Source organism: Callithrix jacchus, chromosome 16 (genome assembly GCF_049354715.1).
Source record: "Callithrix jacchus isolate 240 chromosome 16, calJac240_pri, whole genome shotgun sequence".
Classification (NCBI taxonomy): domain Eukaryota; kingdom Metazoa; phylum Chordata; class Mammalia; order Primates; family Cebidae; genus Callithrix; species Callithrix jacchus.
Genome location: NC_133517.1, coordinates 51411466 through 51433134, shown reverse-complemented (window position 1 = coordinate 51433134; position 21669 = coordinate 51411466). Strand labels below are relative to the sequence as shown.

The window sequence follows — 21669 nt, the reverse complement described above, 5'->3', positions numbered from 1 at the left end:
GCAAGAAAGAGCGTGGGGCCGTCTGACTTCCCCTGCAGTGCGCATCAGAGGGTAGGTCAGCCCTATCTTCCACATGGAGGCAAGGTCAACCCACCCTTTGTGTGGGACCTAACCAGTACCTGTCAGACTTTTCAGAACCTTCCTTTAGGTTCATGGAGACAGGTAGAAACCCTCCCAGTTTCCTAAAAGTAAACACAGTGACAGAAAGCAATTATCCTTCCTTCCCTGTAACTACCTTCTCCAATATGTGATATTTGTACATAGAAATACCTAAAAGTGTGGATGTCAGTGAACACATTTTCTTCATATCAAAATTTCTTATAATAGTTAACAAAGAATGATCTTATGTTTTTCAGGCATTAACTTTTTAGTTTATCTTTTTGACATACCCAATATTTAGCTTTTAAATATATGATTGAGCATAAAGATAGGATTACATATGGTAAATTACTTTTAAAATTGTTAAATGCCTTATTTTTAATATTTATTATTTATTTTTATTGTACTTATTTAAGGTACACAGTGTGATGTTTTGATACACACATAGAGAGTGAAATAATGAAAAAGAAAGGTCTTGAATATGTTTAATTTTTTTCAAAAGTAATCTAGATTTGCTTTCTCCATGATATGGAAAAGGCCAGAACTGAGCAAGTCCCAGGCCAGTAGAACATAGATCTTCCTGGCTCTGTTGCTAGGGCTACTCAAGTGTATCTAAATCACAGGAAGTTAAAGATGAAAGGAACCCTGGAGATGACCTCATTCAATCTCATGTTACAGATGGGTTAACTGGGAGACAGAGATCATAATTGACCTGGCCTCAGTTGCAGATGACCTTAGCAGTGGAATTAGGGTTAGAGCACAAGATCCTTGATTAGTCACTGATCCACATCAGCACTATGTGTGCACGCTGTGCTTATATCTTAGCATAAGATTATAGGAAAGTGTTTTTAGCAGTTATAGATCTGAGTGCACACTCTAGTTCAATGTGTACAGAATGTGTGCATGTACTTTTTCCCAAGTAACTACAATTTGTTAAGAACATTTAAGGGACATAATTTGTTGATGTTACTCCATCTGACATTCTTTTATAAATTAATTATAGTGTTTTGTATTGTGTTGAACTGCAATCAATATTTTGAGAATCGACATTTTGTTAATATTTGGTCAAAAGAAGAAATATTTGATAAATCAATTTTCAACGGAATGAAATGTTTTTTAAAGTTCATTTCAGCCCCAGAATACTATGATTTTTTATATGAACTTTGTGAGTGAGTTTATTTTATGGAATCCTAGGACAATTTATGTAAGATGACTTTTTCCTAATTTAAATCAGTTTCTCAGTAACTAAGAAATGTCTTCTGAAAGTAGGCCTCCTGAGGTAAGAGGTTCTCTTGAAGAGTTCATCTTTTTTTTTCTTATTTTATTTTATAGTCACTAAATTAGTTTCTTTCAATTAAATATGTTGTTATATTAAATAAATCTATGCAATCCATTATCCTTGAGGAAAATGAAGCCTTTTCAGTGATATGGTCAAGAATTCCCGTGAGTTTGCTTGAAAGCTTGTAACTTACAGTGAATGCATAGCTACTAATCCTTGTCGAGCTGAACACCATCTGATGGAGGAAAAGCAGGACAGCAAAGATTAGTAGGACATTTATATACCTCCATATATAAGCTCCAGGTAAATATGAGTGAATATAAAACTGTTGCTTCCTTCTTCATACAAGATCTCAATTACCACTCTCTAGTCACAATTCAAACACTATTTTTTCCAGGTAGAATAATATATAAATATTACAAATAATTTAGGAAATCATGTTGTGACATTGAACTATGATACCAATTTTAAAATAATCATGTTCAACAGGTAAATACATCATTAAATATATTACCACCAAGGAAATTTTTTTTAACTTTTTTTTCTATACTGTGTATAAGAATTATAAATATTCTCTGTTCTGTGTTTTTGTACCTCATGAATTGCCAGAAAATAGATTACCATTTCAGAGCTGATTTATTACTGGCAGGTCCACAGATGCTTGACTTGATTTCCTCTTGCAGCTATGGAAATAAGTATACCAATATGGTAACTAATAAAATGAATGTACGTTAAATCCATGGCTCATTCAAATTTTCACCAATGATGTTTTTCAATTAAAGAAAATTCATCATACATCACTAACATCCTTATTAACTTAGCTTCCTCCACAAAGGAAAGCAAGTTGCTATTTTCTTATTTCATTTAATTGAACCACAAAGTACCATGTTTTTATAATACTATGTAGCAGTGTTACTTTTATTAGTTTGTTTCCAGTTTATACCAACAAAAATGTAAATTCTCATAGTATTATTGTTATTTCCACTAATGATTCAAATTACATTACATATGTTGACTCTATGGGATTATTTTTTATACCATAGTAGAGTATAACCTTATCAGTTGCAGTGTAAAATTAGACATAGTTGATTCTGGTAAAATCAATTTGAATAAATTGGATCATATTTGTTTCTTGAAATATGTTAACAACATGGCTTCTGATGGCTGTGAAAATTATCTCTAGGAAAACCAATGGACTTAGTTGGATTCAAATTTCAGTAGTTAGGATGAACTGTCCCCAAGTTATAATTATAGTATTTTTGTTAACCTTTTCTATTCTAAAACTAATATATCAGCGTTGGATATAGATGACACTGAAAAGGCAGTAATTTTTTGTAATATAACCATATAGTATTATAGAACTTTGAATAATAGTGGTCTGAATTTGCTTTCTTTTAGTCATAGCAGTATCAGGAACCAGAATTAAAAGAACTTTAGGAGGCCAGGAGCAGTGGCTCACACCTGTAATCTCAGCACTTTGAGAGGCCGAGGCGGGTGGATCACTTGAGGTCAGGAGTTCCAGACTAGCCTGGCTAACTTGGTGAAACCCCATCTCTACTAAAAATAACAAAAATTAACCGGGTGTGATAGTGTGCACCTGCAATCCCAGCAATTTGGGAGGCTGAGGCAGGCAGATATCTTGAAGCCAGGAGTTTGAGACCAGCCTGGCCAACATGGTGAAACCCCATCTCTACTAAAAATACAAAAATTAGCTGGGCATGGTGGCGTGTGCCTGTAATCTTAGCTACTCAGGAGGCTAACGCAGGAGAATTGCTTGAGCCTGGGAGGCGGAAGTTGCAGTGAGCCGAGAGTGCACCATTGCACTCCAGCCTGGGGAAAAAAAATCTAGGAAATAGTAACACCATTTCTTTCGTCTTACTTTTTGTTTCTTAGCAAATCCAGTAACGCTGAAGATTTTTTGCCCCTACAGGTTTGGGATGAAAATCTCGCAAAATCGGCAGAGGCATGGGCGGCCACTTGCATTTGGGACCATGGACCTTCTTACTTACTGAGATTTTTGGGCCAAAATCTATCTGTACGCACTGGAAGGTAGGAAGTTGTTTCACTGATACAGTTCATCCATATGGCTTTATTAATTATGAACTCAAAGAGGAAATTACATCAATTTCAAGTAATATCAACAAGCACTTATTGAATACTCACTATGTGTCAAGTACTAATGCTTTGGCCTATGAATAATTTAGATTGCTTCCAGAATTATTTAATTAGGTAAAAGAGCCAGTTCTGCTTTTCACCCTTGGAATACCCTCCCTTAGCCTTTTTTTTTTTTTCCAAGTTCACAGAATCTTAGAAAGGGTCAAGCCTGTGCTGTATCCTGCCCCCTCCATCTCAGGAAAAAGCCCCATGACTGTGCAGAGGCCGTGTGTGTCTGTGTGCATGCATATGCATGTGTATGCAACTTTCCTCATAGTTGCATATACTTGCTATACATAAATATATAAATAAAAATGTATGTATTTACACATATATATATTTATACACACATATATATATGCAGGTATATGCAGCTATGAGAAAAGCTATTCCCATTGCTAGGATAATTTTTCCCCCACTGTGTAATGTCATTATCCAACACTCCAAAGACCCATCTCCCCCAGATAAAGAAAATCAAGTGTACTATTATTAAAATTAAGGGAATTCAGGTCAGGTGCAGTGGCTCACGCCTGTAATCCCAGCACTTTGGGAGGCTGAGGCGCGTGGATTATGTCAGGAGTTCAAGACCAGACTGCCTAATATGGTGAAACCCCATCTCTACTAAAAATACAAAAATTAGCAGGGTATGATGATGAACACCTGTAATCCCAGCTATTTAGGAGGCTGAGGCAGAGAATTTCTTGAACCCAGGAGGCAGGGGTTGCAGTGAGCCAAGATCGTGCCACTGCACTCCAGCCTGGGTGACAGATCGAGATTCCGTCTCAAATTAAAAAAAAAAATTTAAGGGAATTCAGATGGCAGACTGAAAGGAAAAAACACTGAGTTCTAATATTGTGACTACTTTGATATATCTAATTCAGGATTATTTATAAAATTCTGAAGGAGGAAAATATTGACTTGAATTAAATAAGACATTGATGATTCCTGAAAATATCTGCATTTTATTTGTGGATTGGCCAGACACATGTTTAGATAAATACAGAATCACTTGCTCCATCCCTGGGCATTTCCATGCTTGGCTGTACTTGGAGGAATAGAGGACCCGACAAGGTGGAAATCATGATTGTGAGGGGTGGATGTGCTTGTGGATCGCCATGAATAATCTGCAGAAAGAACAATTTACAGTGTAACATGAGTCTCTTATATATTACCACTACTGTACTCTAATGTCTTTCTTTTTGTGATGTGCAGATATCGCTCTATTCTCCAGTTGGTCAAGCCATGGTATGATGAAGTGAAAGATTATGCTTTTCCATATCCCCAGGACTGCAACCCTAGATGTCCTATGAGATGTTTTGGTCCCATGTGCACACATTATACGCAGGTTATTTCAATTACCTTGTTAATTTTTAATTCATACTTTTAAAGTATGCTAATACTATTTTGGTTGACATGCATTGTCTTAGCTCTGACCTCTGTTAATAGTATATCGGTTTATTTTCACAGATGGTTTGGGCCACTTCCAATCGGATAGGATGTGCAATTCATACTTGCCAAAACATGAATGTTTGGGGATCTGTCTGGCGACGTGCAGTTTATTTGGTATGCAACTATGCCCCAAAGTAAGTAGCAGGTTGGATTCTATTTCCTGGATTCTTTAAAGATGTTAAATAACCCTAAGCTGATAGGTATCTGTGACAGGTAAGTGAGTAAGACTTATCTAGAATAGCCTCCAGTCCTGAAATCCACCATCCTTCCAATATTTCTGAAAAACGATTAGCTGAAAGGTTTTTTTTTCACAAAGACAGGGATTCTAGTCTAAAAGTGTAGGCAAAACAATGTGAAATGCTGGGACTCACTAAGTTCTCCTTACCATATGTTTCTGTTATGACAATTGCAAAATAAACACTGTACCACACAAACTTTTAATAGCTATGTAAAATAAATCAAGAAAGAATCTTCCATGATGTTTTCATCTATCAGTACAAATTGTTGGCTTACCTTTTTAGCAAAGCATTGAAAGTGAATTCATTCTTCCTTCTCTTATTTTTGAGATTAAAAAATCCACAATTTCATCCTAGGGCATATAAAAATGTACTATGGAAATTTATCAAACATTATAAGATATGGTCATATTTGTGAACATTCTTTATGAGGATAAACATTTATCAACATTTGGTAACATGCCTCTTGATTACAGTAACTCTTCAGATGATAAAATATTTCAATATTTATACACAATTCTGTTCCCATTTGGAATAAATACCAAAATGTGCAAAGGATTTATGACACTCTTAGTGTCTTCCAAAGTAAGTCTCAAACAAAGAATTTCTCCAGCTATTCCAGCATGGGGAGGGAATGAGAAAATGCTTCACAAATAACTGCATTACTCATTTATATGGTAGCATGCCAATGACAGTGTTTTTACAAAGTTAGAAAAATAGTGATTCTCCCTATGTTCTCCTCTTCATAATTATTAGAATGGGAAGATTTGGAAAGTGAACTGTGTCTGCGTTATTATAAAAAGCATTAAAATTGTGCATTTGTATGAAATTTTTAGTTTCACACATTGCATTTTTCTATGAAGCCTTTACCCTTTCTCCCTGACATAAATAGGCCAAGCAGCATGCAAATAATCTAAGAAATTTTTGTTTCATTCATGTAATTATTCATTTTTGGCTAACAGTTACAATTTTCTAATATTACTGATGAGACCTATTGTTGCTTCATAGGTCCAACATGCTACATTTCAGTGGTAATAAAGAACAATTTTTCTGGAAACTAAGTAATGAAGAAGGTTTTAAAATCCTGATTGGTAGCTGAATAGAATTCTTCTAAAGCTAATATGAAATGATGTCAAGTCTAACTGTAATTTCATGGAAAAAAGAGAGAGGAAGAGAGAGAGAAGGAGGAATGGAAACAGGGAAAGAGATAAGTGAGAGAGAGAGAGAGAGAGAGAGAGAGAGAGAGAATTTAATTAGAATAGCATAAAATAAAAGAATGAGTAGTATAAGTATATAAATTGACCGATTCACTGTTTTGAATATAGTTATCCTCTATGCAATAAAATCTGAGATTTATGTAAAAGTTTATAATATACAATATGTAACAATTTTACTTACAATACAATTTTATTTCCAAGTTTCTGTTTCTAAAATTGTGTTCTCCAAAAAACTGTGTGGAAAAACAAATCGATGAAAATATGAAATTAAGGCTGTATTGGCTTGGCCCATATGCCTTTATAGCTTTGGGTATATCAGGCCAGTAATCCCAACACTGTGGGAGGCCCAGGCAGGTGGATCACCTGAGGTCAGGAGTTTGAGACCAGCCTGACCAGCATGGTGAAACCTGTTTCTACTAAAAATACAAAATCAGCTGGGCGTGGTGGTGCATCTCTGTAATCCCAGCTACTAGGGAGGCTGAGGCAGAATCACTTTAGCCCTTGGGGTGAAGGTTGCAGTGCACTCCAGCCTGGGCAACGAGAGCAAAACTCTGTCTCAAAAAAAAAAAAAATCATAGAGGGAAATAGGATTATGAACATAGAATGGTACAGGAATAGGATAAGAGAGTGAGCTACACTCATAAGATAATGGGCCCCCTTGAGCATTTCTGAGCAAGTCTGTGACGGCATCAAAATTATGCTTGAGGAAGCTTGTCCTTAGAGCATAGTGTAGAATAAATTTAATAGAGGTGGGCAGTCTTAAAGTCTCATCTCATTTTGTAATATGAATAATTAACAAGTTTTACATTTTACAGGTAGATTTTCCCATATAGATATTTTATAGATAAAAGTCTGAATTTTTAACTGACTGGTTGATCAAGATATTTTCATATCCTGTAGATACACTTTATGAGTCACTGCTTGGTCTTAGTTGGGTCTTAAGGAAGATGAAGACCTCCTGTTTCACATTTTAGCCTCTTACCTATTGTTGTCTTATCTTCAACCCTGAATTTTTACCAATGAAAACCACATTTTGTCCTGAACATTCAGTTGCCTTCACATTGCTGTCTATATTGCTATTTCTTAGTATTTTAGTTACTTACCACCAAACTACTGAAAACACATTTATTAATTTATCCTATATAATTAAAATAGCAAAATAACAGTATGGTATCATGGCTGTTTTTAACTCTGTTAAGCAGATATTTTGGGTTATTATTATGATCATGGGCATCAACACAGTGAAAGAAAAATATTGACAACACAAAGTAATTCAATTAAAAGGTTCAGTATTATCAACAATCTAATAGCACTAATTTAAGAAATTAGTAGCTATCAACTTGCATATGAAATAAAACTTTTGGTATCACCTTTTTGTTCCTGAGAGACATTGTTCTCCTAATATGAGAATAATGGTATATTGGTTTATACCATGTTACCACATGTGAAGTTTTTCTCATTTCATTTAATGAAGATTGAGAATCTAAAATACTTTATAGCTTCAGAAGCAAATCTCATGAACATATCATGTAAACATATATATGATAAATGTATATTGTAAACATGGTATGTGGTAAACATATATCATGATAAACATGATATATTTTGTTTATATGATAACTTCTTACTCATTTCATTATTTTTAAGTCTCCCAGAATATACTATTTTTTTCTTAATCATCCTTAGATGAGCATTAGTATGAGTGTGAAAGGAATAAGTTTAAGGGAATATGGCCTGAGTATGTGCTCCAGATAGCTGCTGTAGAAGGAGAGAGATTTGAGTGGAATGAGCCTGATGTCCCATGACGCTGTGTCACCAGGCATTGTAGGGATTCATTTCTTAACTGTAAATGAACATAGTATCAACAATACTCAGAGAGAATATATTTTAAAAGCAAGATATACAGATAAGTTACAATTGAAATAAGAAATGATTATAACTTTTAGTGACTTTCTAAAGCAACTTCTTGAACAGATCATCACATGTCAATACATGTGAACATATGGCTTAAGGACAATCTACTTTTAAAAAATGGGTGGGTTGTACTAATGCTGTCTTTTTCGTTTTCCCTTCTAGGGGCAATTGGATTGGGGAAGCACCATACAAAGTAGGGGTACCATGTTCATCTTGTCCTCCAAGTTATGGGGGATCTTGTACTGACAATCTGTGTTTTCCAGGAGTTACGTCAAACTACCTGTACTGGTTTAAATAAGCTTACTTTTTCCTCCAGGAAATATAATAATTTCTGGGAACGTGGGCATACATATATATATATTGAATTTTGCACATATTTTGCATATTTTATGATAATCTTGTTTTCCTTTTAGTATTCCTTTGTATAAATTAGTGTTTGTCTAGCATGTTTGTTTAATCCTTTGAGATATTCGAAACATCAATTTCTATTTTCTGACCTCTAAGCCTAAATTAAAATATTGTATATGTAATGATGACAGAGTTGATGCATCCAATCCTAAAACTTACATTCCAAAGGAATTATATCATTATGTTCCTAAGGAATAAAATATGTATTTAACCTGTGTGTGTATGTATACATATACATATATATATGTGTATGAATTTATATATGCACACAAACATAATATGTGATGTAACACATAGATAATATGAGTCAGTAGCCAACTTGAGGGAAATTTTAAAAAGACTATTCTCAAGTATATGTAAGGTGATGAGACACCTTTAGCACCCATTTCTATAATATCCATGAAGTGATAATTTATAAAATAATACTTAGTGATATCTGGAAATAATAATTTAGTTAAGCAACACAGAGATCGTTTTTCTTATTTGAGTCCACCAAAGGATAATGCCAACTTATATCTTACATAAGTTCTCAAATCATGCCTTTTGCTTAGTCTCATTCTATTGAATCAGTAGTCATGAGTTGAGTGCTTACTACGTGCAAGACACTTTGCTAGTTGTGTTCTGATAATGCAGAGATAATTAGACATGGTTTCTGCCCTCAAGAAGCTCACAAAAAATATTCAGGAAGTAATGCAGACTAGTGATTTTACTATAACATTATTTTTGAAGGGAGCAGACACAGCAGTATTTACCTGTAGGTGGAGCAAGTAATAAACCATGCTGTACTATAGACACACAAGGTTTGCTTCTCACGGAAATTTAGTTACAATACTTGGAATGAGAAGGGCAAGGAAATAATTAACAAATGCCAAGATTTCTGGAGCAGATTGTACACCTGTGACTTTGGAAAACAGAAAGCAAAACACTCAGAAAACTAATGAAGTCCAAGAGAAGTAAAATTTAGGGGACAGGTATGAAAAGGATAATTGCACATAACTACCAGAGGGAGAGCTTCAGAATGGCCTATCCTGAGGCTCTGGTACATCCTGAGGCCTGTCAGGAGATGAAGGATTCCAAGAAGAGATGTGGAGGTGCTGAGGACACCTCTGTCTCTTCATTGTTTAGTCTATCATTGAATCAATCTACTTATCATCTTGAGTCTTTGAGTATTGTATGAAAGATCCATTGTGCACACCTCATACAGTCATGACTTCGTTAAAGTAGCCTTCTTCACATGCTTTCTAAGGGCTAGTTATCAACTTTATTTCTATGTTTCTCTAGAAGAAACATTTTCAGTTCTTCATTGAGTTAGATTATGAAAATCCATTCAGAGTCACTATGAAAATTTTATTCATGTAATTTGGAAATGCCACATTTTCCTATTCATGACCTATCTTTCAGAGAGGAGAATACAACATCTTGGTCAAGATATTTAACATATTGCACTTCAAGTACGTTTGTGTGTGTGTGTGTGTGTGTGTGTGTGTGTGTGTTATTCAGGTCATGTAATGCTTCTGTAGAATTACAGAACAATTTAATATGGTTAGTTTCAAAACAATTAAATATGGTTAGTTCCAGAGTGCAAATAACAGAAAAGCTACTTGTTTAAAATTCCATACACATTTGCAGTTTTTTAGGTTGGATATTTTGAAAGATGACAGATCATTAAATCCATTCAATGGTAAGGGAATTCACCATCTGAAGGTTGGGTCTGCTTGTTAACGAATGACTGGCCCAATTACCCTTATAAATTGAACATGGAGACAGAATGCTTTGATATCACACTACTTTGCCTTTGTGGGCACTTATGTAGATGCTGTTAAATGTTTTTGGAGATTAAAATGGAGAATAGAAGTAATTACATTATTAGGTCTTAATCCAAATTTTCTAATATATCTAGACAATTGGAGGGAACGCTCATTAGTGGGATGCTTGCTTGATTTATCTAGATAGTTTTTCCTTCTTCAGTTTTGCTATATTAATTCTACAGGAACAGCAGTAAGTACTATGAAACAGAAGATGGCTACACTAATTCCTGATTTTGTGGATGAATTGCTTCTGTGAGTTCACTTTTCAATTCTAAGGAAGAATAGTAATATTTGCTACATGTTTCACAGAGGTTCTAATGAAGGTAAATTTACTAGGTTAATAAAAATTTATAAATATTGAAATTATCATTAATATTATAAAATGTTTATTTGAGATCAAATTAAATTTTTCATGAGCTCCTCTTTGGCAGAAACTCTGTTTAATTCTTTGTATTATCCAGCTTCTTAAATGGTGGCTGTAACAATAAATGTTTAATAAATGCTCATATAAATGGATTTTTAGAATTAACTAAAAAGCCAAGAATGGCAACAATTTACAAAAATCCCATCACTCCATGCTTAAGACAAAACTGTTTTAAAGTTTTAATTGTATCAAAAATCCAGATGAATCATTAAATGGATCAGATTAAAACTAGGGTCTGCACACTTAGGCACCCGTCCTTTCCAAACCGTGACAAGAATTGCAAGTTTATTTATAATTTAACAACTCAGCTGAAAACATAACGGGTATATTTGTTATTCTAACTCTATTTTTTAAAGTTAATAATATAAAGTGGCCATGTAAAGTATTTTATTTTCCAGGCTAAAGCAAATGAAAGTTTGCTAGTATCAACACAGCCTGCCGTATTTTTGACAACATGCAACAATGGTGCTAGGATGGCGATTTGTCACTGTAATTGCCAGAAGCAGGAAAGGTCGGGGTATAAGCTATTTCATAAGAGCAGCTTTAAATGGTCAGTATTAAGGTTTTTGTATGCAACAGCTCATTCAAAAAAAATAGTAATTGACATATATGTTCCAATGCATTGATCGTCTCTACGGTGCTGATTTTTTTTTATATGACGAGTAGACAAATTTTAATATCCTTGCAGTATAGGTTTGGGGCTTCCATGGTCATCAAAAGACTGAAAAATTTTAAGTTTGGAATTAAACTGATGGATTTCATGGTAGAATTATCTGTGAGCCGTGTAGGCACAGTCTTAATATTTCTGGTTATGGTAGATAAGTTTGCTCAAGAAATGTGGATGAAGCCGTTATTGTTTATGCTCTGTTCAGTCGTCTAAGCATCATCCCTTCTGTGGCCCATCATCCAGCAGAGTTGCCTTACAAATTTCATTTGGCAGCACCATAGCATTCATGCATTTGAAAAGTTTGTGGAAACATTCATTTGAAAGTTCCATGTAGCTTTAGCACAGAGTTGACCAAACACTAGGGCAAGTTCCGTTTACACAGAATATTTGAATTGAAACAATATGTATTTTTCTCATAATATGCACTTGTGTGAAACCAACTTATCTACATAATTAAATCTAATACATATTTAAGCCAGTTTAAGTGTTCTGTGTTCATGCTGTGCTTATAAAATACATGCATAAGCTAAGCATATAATTTGAATGGGTCTATGAAGGAAAAATAATGCTCAGGCTTTGGTGTATGTTCTTCCTGTGTAGCCATAAACTCAGGTTCTGCAGTATCAAAGGATGTAAATCTTGACGTAGATGGAAGCCTTTACCTACCAAAGTGTTTAGGGAGAAGAAAGTTACATTTGTCTTACTGTCTAACATTACCTTTGCTTTTATGTTTCATAAAAATTTGTCACTATTTGTGTGGGTGAAACATATAATCACATGCTATCATTTGAACACATGCAAAATAATTTTAAAAATTATGTTATGGTTTAAATTTGATTTATTGAAGGTCAGTCAAAAACTTAGAAGGTTTACCAGTTCACTGGTTAATGGTGCTGAAAACACATTACAATTACCACATATACTGGCTATAACTGTTGAAGTTTCTTAGCAAAGTTTTTTTCAGTGTTAACTGTCAGTATCTATTCTGGTGCTAAATATATGGTGCTAAATGAATTGTCAGTGTTGATGGCTCTAGTAATGCTCCTTTTATTCATTGTTAAAAGGGTTATCCGTTCAATTTCCGATTCAGAAATATTAATAAAATCCTATGTTAAATTAATCTTAACGAAAAATAGGCGAGTTAACTCTGTTGTTTTAATGCAACAGTCCAATGTTATTTGGGTGTTACGGAATGTAAAAATATTTCTTTGGGAGTTGTCATTTTTTTAAAAAATATTTTTCCCGCTTGGCAATGTCCAAAGTCAAGTATCACCTAAAGCGATGAGAACGCGCCTAGAATAATGATGTTGCAGGCAGGCAGCAGCACCCTCTGGTGGTTATGAAGACAAATTCTTAATTGCTGCCTGACCCACAGCAAAAGCCGTTTCTGTTCCATCAAAATTTGTTGTGCAATATTAGAATTTTCATATATTTCCTAAATCTGACAGCATCTAAAAATGTTTGATAATATTAACATATGTCTCTAAGAGGAAAAGAGAGTTAATACATTCTGGCACCCACTTTCCTACATAATAATGTTTTTCATGATTTTCCAGTTCTGAGGCACTTACTAAAGTGGTTTTTTTCTTTTCTAAATTAGGTATTGCTAAAATATATTTTTTAATTTAGTTAGCTTTATAAATACAATTGGAATTATAATTGTCTCACTTTCAGAAGTGATGGTTTATTTTTATTTAGCTCAGCTCATAAGATAAAAAATATATAAAAAAATAATTTCATATATAAAAGGATTATTTCTCCACCTTTAATTATTGGTCTATAATTTGACAGTGTTATTTGGTCATATCATTGAATGTATTATTCCACTCAAAGTCCTTCTAGATTGAAAAAAGGAAGTAAAACTTGGGAGTATATCATCTGTAACTAATATAGATAATATTTTCAGGTTTAAATATATATAATTGACTTCAGTTTATATATAATTGGCTGGGCATAATCTCTCTGTTTTGACAGATTCTTTAAATCATGTTAGCATAATCAAATAAAATTTATCTTGAAGCCCTTTCTAAATTGATACTTTCAGGCTTATTTTAAAGCAGTAGAACTTTTTCTGTGAACTAAATCACATGCAAAACTCCAACTTGTAATATGCATAAAATGGACTTACTTATTCCCCGTACCTTCTCTAGTGCCTGGGAACACTCTTCTCTGAGCCCTAGGATTGATTCTATTACACAGAGCAACTTTAATCTAAATCAGTTAGTTCCCTCCTTTTCCTCTAAAAACAACCGTCCGATGAAAAAAAAAAATGTGGGGGCCTAAATTATTTCAATGTTTTTTTGAAATATTCAATTCGGTTTGTACGTGTTAGCACTCTTTTAGTTTGGGGAGGATAAAATACTGTGCTAAGCTGGTGTTTGGATACATCTTGCAGCATCTTGTGTTTTATTTGACAAACAGGATTTTGGTACCAAAATATTTTGAGAATTAGAGATGATTGTGATGCATATATATATATATATATATATATATATATATATATATAAACTATTTAAAAAAATCTAAATATGTCTCACATATTTATATAATCCTCAAATATACTGTGTCATTTTAGATATTTTTTAAACAAATTAATTTGGAGAAGTTTTATTCATTACCTGATGTTGTGGCAAAAAAAGGTGCCTCTGACGTTGTGATATAGTGTCGTGAGTGTGTACATATATAAAACCTGTGTAAACCTCTGTCCTTAAGAACCACAACAAATGTAGCTTTTTAAACTCCATTGTATTATTTTTTCTTTCAATAAAAAAGTATCATTAATTGTGTTGTCTTTAAAGTATATTTAATTGTTTTCTTTTTTCATAGTTTTAAAGTAGATTAGACGCTAGATGAACTGGCCTGTTGGATCGACCATCTTCCTGTTTTGATGAGAGATAAAGCACTTTTCTAAAGCAACAATGACTGTATTTTTAATGCACCACTGAAACTTTTCTATTTTTCTTTCTTCCTTCCCTTTCCTATTTTCTTCCCTTTTTCTTTCCTTCTTTTGCCACTAGATTCCCCCAAATATTTTGAGGTATTGTTATAAAAGATATTTCCATGGAGGGAAAAGAGAAGAGCAAAACATCAAGAAGTTCTGACTGGGTAAAACTGTAGCTGTTGAACATGAATATTTTTTGTTTCTTCATAGAGAAGAAACAAAAGGCTTCTTCTAAGCCTTTCTAAGGGAGAGGCACCATCTCAGGTCACTAGTCTGCCCAAGGCTGGAGACTCCCAGGGTTGCTCTTCCTTGTAGAGGGGTGACTTATTCCTCTCTAGTAAGATTGTTGATGTCACAGGCCAGTTGAGAAAGACCAGAATCTAGGACTTCATTTAATTTTTTTTTTAACCATAGACAGAGCCTCACTAACTCAAGTCTTTTCAAAGACCATCTCTCCCCCTAACCCTGTTGCTCTCTCTCTCAGCTTCTCTTTCTCTTGCTAGTTGTCCTTGCTCACTTGACTTCCTCCTGTTTCAAGACTCTGGTTTTCCACTCACAATTTGGGGAAGTTCTGTCATCTCTCGAGGAGGTGGGATCCCATTCACTGATCTGTGAGTGTGTATGTGCATGCATGCATGTACAGGTATGCGTGTTGTAATTTCTAACCCCACAGAGGCCTGATGCTAGCAAAATCTCACTCTTCTATTTTTGGACATCTTTGAAGGTGAAGAAATGGGACGGGGAGTGATGATACCATTCAGTCTTACCCACTGGTAAGCACTAATTAGCCTATACTCTCATGAGAGGCAATATCCCTGACAAGGCAGACCCTGGCTTTCCCAGATACAGCATACTGTGCTCTTGTGAGCAAAGCCTATTCTTGCTGTCAGTTGACTCTGCCCTAGATCCTTCTGAGACAGTAATGTTGGCACTGTGGTCCCAGGGAGCACTGACTTCTCCTGTGCTGTGCTTACACTTTGCAGGAGGGATTGGTCCTGTCTGGTCCTGTCTTAGCAAAGCGGTGAGGTGGCACACATCCTTAGTTGAGTATCTTTGACCCCAACTTTCTCCTCTGATGAAGGACAAATGAAGTCCTGGCATGCTTCATTCATTGATAGCTTAATAATTGAAGGGAACATGCCAGCTTATGAAGGAACACATGGGTTTTTCCAAACTTAAGTGTATATAGAAATTTATCATGTGAATTTCCATATAATACATTGAAGGATGTACTTAATTATCTCAAAAATGATTTTTTTCTGAAAAAATGAACATGATTGGGAGGCTGAGGTGGGTGGATCACAAGGTCAAGAGATCGAGACCATCCTGGTCAACATGGTGAAACCCCATCTCTACTAAAAAATACAAAAATCAGCTGGGCATGGTGGCGCGTGCCTGTAATCCCAGCTACTTAGGAGGCTGAGGCAGGAGAATTGCCTGAACCCAGAAAGCGGAGGTTGCAGTGAGCCAAGATCACGCCATTGCACTCCAGCCTGGGTAACAAGAGCGAAACTCCATCTCAAAAAAAAAAAAAAAAAAAAAAGCACATGAAAATGGTATAACCATACTTTATTCTAAAAACTAAAAGGTATGTGAAAATGCTACAAGCCCCAGGATCTGTCAGTATCCTGAAAAATTGTGTATGCATTTACCCTTTAACTCAGCAATTCCTCTTCTACACATCCGTTCCAGAGATACACTGGCAAAATATGAAATGACATGTGTATGATGTGAATTATTATAGCATGATTTGTGACTATTTGTAACAGAGAAACACCAGGGGTTCAGTCTAGCTCCTGCTGCTCTCAGCATAGAAAGCCAATCACTGAGACAATGATTATTGCCAAGGAAGAAGGCTTTGCAGTGGAGGAGATGAGAGATCAGTCTCAAATTCATCTCCCTCTGACTAAAATTAGGGGTTTACATAGCAGGGAAGAAAGGTCACCATGTATGGGAAAACAGGAACTCTGGAGCGGTAAGGAAAAAATCGTGATAAATGAAGGGCCTGGCTTGTCATTGTCTGGATCTGGTGAGTTTCAGGCTTTAAGACCAGGAGGGTCAATCTCTATGTTTATCAGAAACAACAACAACAACAGCAACAACAAATAACTGTCTTTGGAACTACTGGCGCAGTTTCAACAGCAAACAGCCAGAAACAAACGTCAATCAGAAAGAGGTTGGTTGACTAGTATGCCCACTTGAGAAAATACATTGTCTGCCTCTGTTTGGGATGCTATAATAAAGTATTACAGACTGTTTGGCTTATAAACTACAGGCATTTATTTCTCACAGTTTCAGAGGTTAGACATCTGATATCAGAGTGCCAGCCTGGTCAGGCTACAGAGAGAGTCCCTTTCCAGATTGCAGACCGCTGGCTTCTCCTCAAGTCCTCATGTGGCAGAAAGAGAATCACACCAGTTCTCTGAGGATTCTTTTATAAGGATGCTAATTCCATTTATAAGAGCTCTATCCTCACGACCTTATCACCTCCCAAAGGTGAGCCTCCTAATATTATCACATTGGGAGGTCAGGATATCAACATATGAATTTGTGGGGACACACTCAGTTTAAAAAACTATGCAGTTGAAAAGAAAATCTTTATAAACTCATACAAAATGGTCTCCCAGTATACATTACTAAGTGAAAGAAGTATGGTACAGAAGATGATAACTGGCATACTACCCTCATGGGAAGATTCTGGGGGAATAGTACACGTATACACACATGCATTTTTCATACTAATAGTTTCTATTTGCAAAAAGAAAAATGGAACAGTGAATTAGAAAAGGATAAAAATATTACCTCTAGGGGACAAGAAGGGAACCTAATAAAGGGACAAAAATATTTGAAATGACTCTAAAACTTAGTATTTTGGGCAGATATCCTTAGTGGAACATATTTTAAAGATAGAGTTGCAAAGAAAGATTTAGTTTTATTCAGTACCCTGTAAGTAACTAGACTGCTCTTTTTAGAAATCAAAGTTTTCAATGTAAGAGAAAAGAGGTATCATCTCAAAAAATAACACTGAAGTATGAATTTGAAACATCAGTATTAAGATATTTGAGCTAATACAGTCTTAAAATCTCTGAACAGTGCAAAGTCCTAGAAACTCAGAATCTAATAGTGCTGAGTTCGTTTAGTGTACAGATTGTTGTCCCTAACACCATAGGGACAAGTAACGCTTGGCCTTACCACCTAATCCACGTAATGTATGTCTCTCACATACATTAATGGAGTCCAAAGTGGGGTTTGTGGTCCCTAGTGCTCAAGAAGCACTATTGAGAGGCATGCTTAGGAAACAGAAGAACTTGTTTTGATATTTAATTTTATCTAAGAAAAATTAAGAAAGAAATGAAGAATCCCAGCAGGATAATGGATTGACAGCAATGGCTCTCTTTTGGTTCATAAGTAAGGGATTCGTTTCCCCAGAAGGGTGGGGTGTCTGAAGGATGGAGAGTGGCCCACGACAGCAGCATCGCCTGTGTTTCTCACGTGGCTGTTTGCTTTTAGGGCTTTTCCACCTACTGTATTTTAATGAACCAGATAAGAGAATTAACTAATTTTGAAATCCGCTTTTAATGAACATTGACCAAAAGTTTCATAACATTTCTGCAGAACCAATATTAAAAATAATTTGATACTCAATGCACAAGTAACACTAGGAAATGTAAGAGCTGGTACTTACCTTATTTATAATAACAAGCTGCTAACCATATTATTAGGTAAAAATAATGATGATCTAATATGATAGACTGGCCAAAGGAATTCAAAATTTTCCGGACTACTAGGAATAATAAATGTGCTGTTAATAATGAACATTTGCCTTGATAGGTTAGCTGGTGAGTTAAGCCATCATTAGCACATATTTGTAAGTGAAAATAAATGTAAAATGATTGAAGTGATATATTAAACAAAACTTTTCAAAATTATTGAGCATATTTGATTACATTGCTCTACTAAAAATGTAAATACTAGCAAAATTTAAAATTAAAATTATAACAGAAACATCACAGAACTGTTTTGAGGAAAGCAAAATGACTTTATAACATTGATAACAAAATATTTTTAACATTTATTAGAAATTTCACTCTAAATATTTTGTTGTTTAAATATTTTATAATGTATGCAATGTACATAATTCATGGAACCTAGGGGATCTCATGTGTAATGTTTAATATATATTAGCACAGGTTGTAATTTATATTACACACAGTGGGGTGAGCAAGATCCAAAACTTTCTACTATCAGATTGCACAGCCAAAAAAATCTAAAAGCAATAGGTGCGAGCCAGGGCAGCTTCCTAACAGGTATGTCTGCTTCCACTTGTGCTCTCTGAATGTCTAGCCCTACAGCGCCGGGATAGATTACTTTCAAAGTAAAACACATTTCATGACTTTCCTGCACAGGACCTCCCAGCAACATTCCAATGCACTGTTTTTTTCTCTTTCCTTTCCTTTTCTCTCTCTCTCTCTCTCTTTCCTTCTTTCTTTCTTTTTTTTTTTTTTTCTTTTTGAGACAGAGTCTCGCCCTATCACCCAGGCTGAAGTGCAGTGGCGTGATCTCGGCTCACTGCAACCTCTGCCTCCTAGGTTCAAACAATTCTCCTGCCTCAGCCTCCTGAGTAGTTGGGACTATAGGCACACACCACCACTCCTGGTTTGTTTGTTTGTTTATTTATTTGTATTTTTAGTAGAGACTGGTTTTTCCCATGTTGCCCAGGCTGATATCGAATTCTTGAGCTCAGGCAATCCTCCTGCCTTGGCCTCCCAATGTTCTAGAATTATAGGCGTGAGCCACCGCACCCAGCCTCCAATGCACTCAAGGAAATCTGAACTTCATCGCTAGTCAAAAGAGCTTGGCTGGGTGGCTCCTGCCTCCTTCTCCAAGGTCCTTCTCTGCTTCTTTGCTGCTGCTCACTCTTCCCCAACCTCACCTGCTCTTTTTCCTCCAGGTTCATCTTGGTGGGGCTTTTTCACTTGTTCTTCCCTCTACCTCTACCGCCTCCCAGATAGTTAGATGGTTTTTTATCTCTCACTTTATTCTGGCCCCTCCTAATGGACAGTTTTTGGATCTCCAGATTTAAAACAGCCCTCTTGCCCCTCCATCATTCTCTGCATTTGCCCTTGTGTTATTACCTCCATAGCAGTGACACTGTGATTACTCTGCTAAGATTCTTGTGTATAAGAAATAATAGACTAATCTCAGGACTAATTTTACAACTAGAGTAAGTAAGTCAGTGTAGTATTGGCATAAGAATACTCAAATTCAAATAAATAGAGTGACCAGAAACAAACTCATACATATATGTGTGTGTGTTTGTAGGTGTGTGCCTGTGTTTCCTGATTTATGACATAAGTACTACTGCAATTCATTGGGAAAAGGCTGATACTTTCTATAAATTGTTCCTTATAATTTTACTATCTATTTAAAAACAAACATAGCAATAATATTGAGACTTACCTCACACCATACACAAAAATTAATTTGACATAGATTTACAGAACTGTAAGAAAAAATAAACACCAAGTTTCTGGAAGAAAGAAGCTAAGAAAATATCTTCATAGCTTTGGGGCAGACAAACACTCCTTAAACAGGACACAATAAACATTAACTCAAAAAATAGAATTATTTATTAATATAAATGAACAGTAAAATTAAGACCTTTGCTTATCAAAAGATGGCATCAAGAGAATTAAAAGATAAAGTATAAGCCAGGAGAAATAATTTATAGTGCACTTTCAGAAAAGTATTTATTTCCAGAATAGTTGAATAAATCATAAAGATATTTCATGTCTAAAAAAACTGACGAAACATTTAATTTTTTTTCTTCAAAGATATAATTGATTTTTACTCAAAACTGCTTGGTTATTTATAGTATCTTATTCTATTTATATATTTTCTTATTGCATTTTAGGTTTTGGGGTACATGTGAAGAACATGCAAGATTGTAGCATAGGTACACACATGGCAGTGTGATTTGCTGCCTTCCTTCCCTTCACCTATATCTGGCATTTCTCCCCATGCTATCTCTCCCCAACTCCCCACCCCCCACTGTCTCTCCCCTATATCCCCCAAACAGACCCCAGTGTGTGATGCTTCCCTCCCTGTGTCCATGTGTTCTCATTGGTCAACACCTGCCTATGAGTGAGAACATGCGGTGTTTGATTTTTCTGTTCTTGTGTCAGTTTGCTGAGAATGATGGTTTCCAGGTTCACCCATGTCCCTACAAAGGACAAGAACTTATCATTTTTGATGGCTGCATAATATTCCATGGTGTATATGTGCCACATTTTCCCTATCCAGTCTGTCATCGATGGGCATTTGGGTTGGTTCCAGGTCTTTGCTATTGTAAACAGTGCTGCAATGAACATTCGTGTGCATGTGTCCTTATAGTAGAATGATTATAAATCGTTTATATTTATATTTTTATAAAATATAAATATTTTAATTTTTTGAATAAGTGAGAGGTAATTATTTTATAGTCTGCATTTGCTAATTCTAATATCTGCATTACTTGCTAGTTTATTTTTGTTGTGATTTTTTTTCATAAAGCCCTCCCTTCCCTAAACACAAACAACACACACACACACACACACACACACACACACCAGGAACTTTACCTGCATATAATTTGAGGCGTGGGCTGAATCTGAGTTTCTGTAAGAGGACTTTGCTTCAGTTAGTTGCCTAGGGACACTGCCAATCTGGAGCCACTTTAAATTAAGTTCCTTGATGTAAATTTTTCAGACTGCAAAGACAGAGAGGATTCAGACTGAAACATTTGTCATGTAAGTGCCAGCTTGTGGTTACAAATTCTCAAGGATGATTTTATTATCTTAACAACTTACTGCCAAGATCAAGTCAGCTAAGTTTTCCCGCTGTTCGCTTCTGTGTGGTGGGTTTCTCATCTGCTCCTACACTGCTGGGGTCCAGACTTACCTGGAATCTCCTATGAGGATATCCTGTTGCTTCCCCTTTTATTAAATTGTTCTTCAGATTCCTTCATTTTATGTCAGTCCAGTGATGCACTAAAGCAAGTATTTTATACAGAATTTTAGTTATTTCAAATATGA

General features: G+C 35.3%; 1 protein-coding gene across 1 annotated transcript in view; it reads left to right on the top strand.

The window, feature by feature from the left end:
* PI15 (peptidase inhibitor 15) overlaps nt 1-14160 on the top strand; it is a 30538-nt gene extending 16378 nt beyond the window's left edge. The window contains exons 3-6 of the mRNA XM_002759117.7: nt 3309-3427; nt 4745-4877; nt 5000-5115; nt 8511-14160. Coding sequence (XP_002759163.3) covers nt 3309-3427; nt 4745-4877; nt 5000-5115; nt 8511-8646 — 504 coding nt within the window. The 3' untranslated portion in view covers nt 8647-14160. The remainder of the gene's footprint in view (nt 1-3308; nt 3428-4744; nt 4878-4999; nt 5116-8510) is intronic.
* The last annotated feature ends 7509 nt before the right edge of the window (nt 14161-21669 follow it).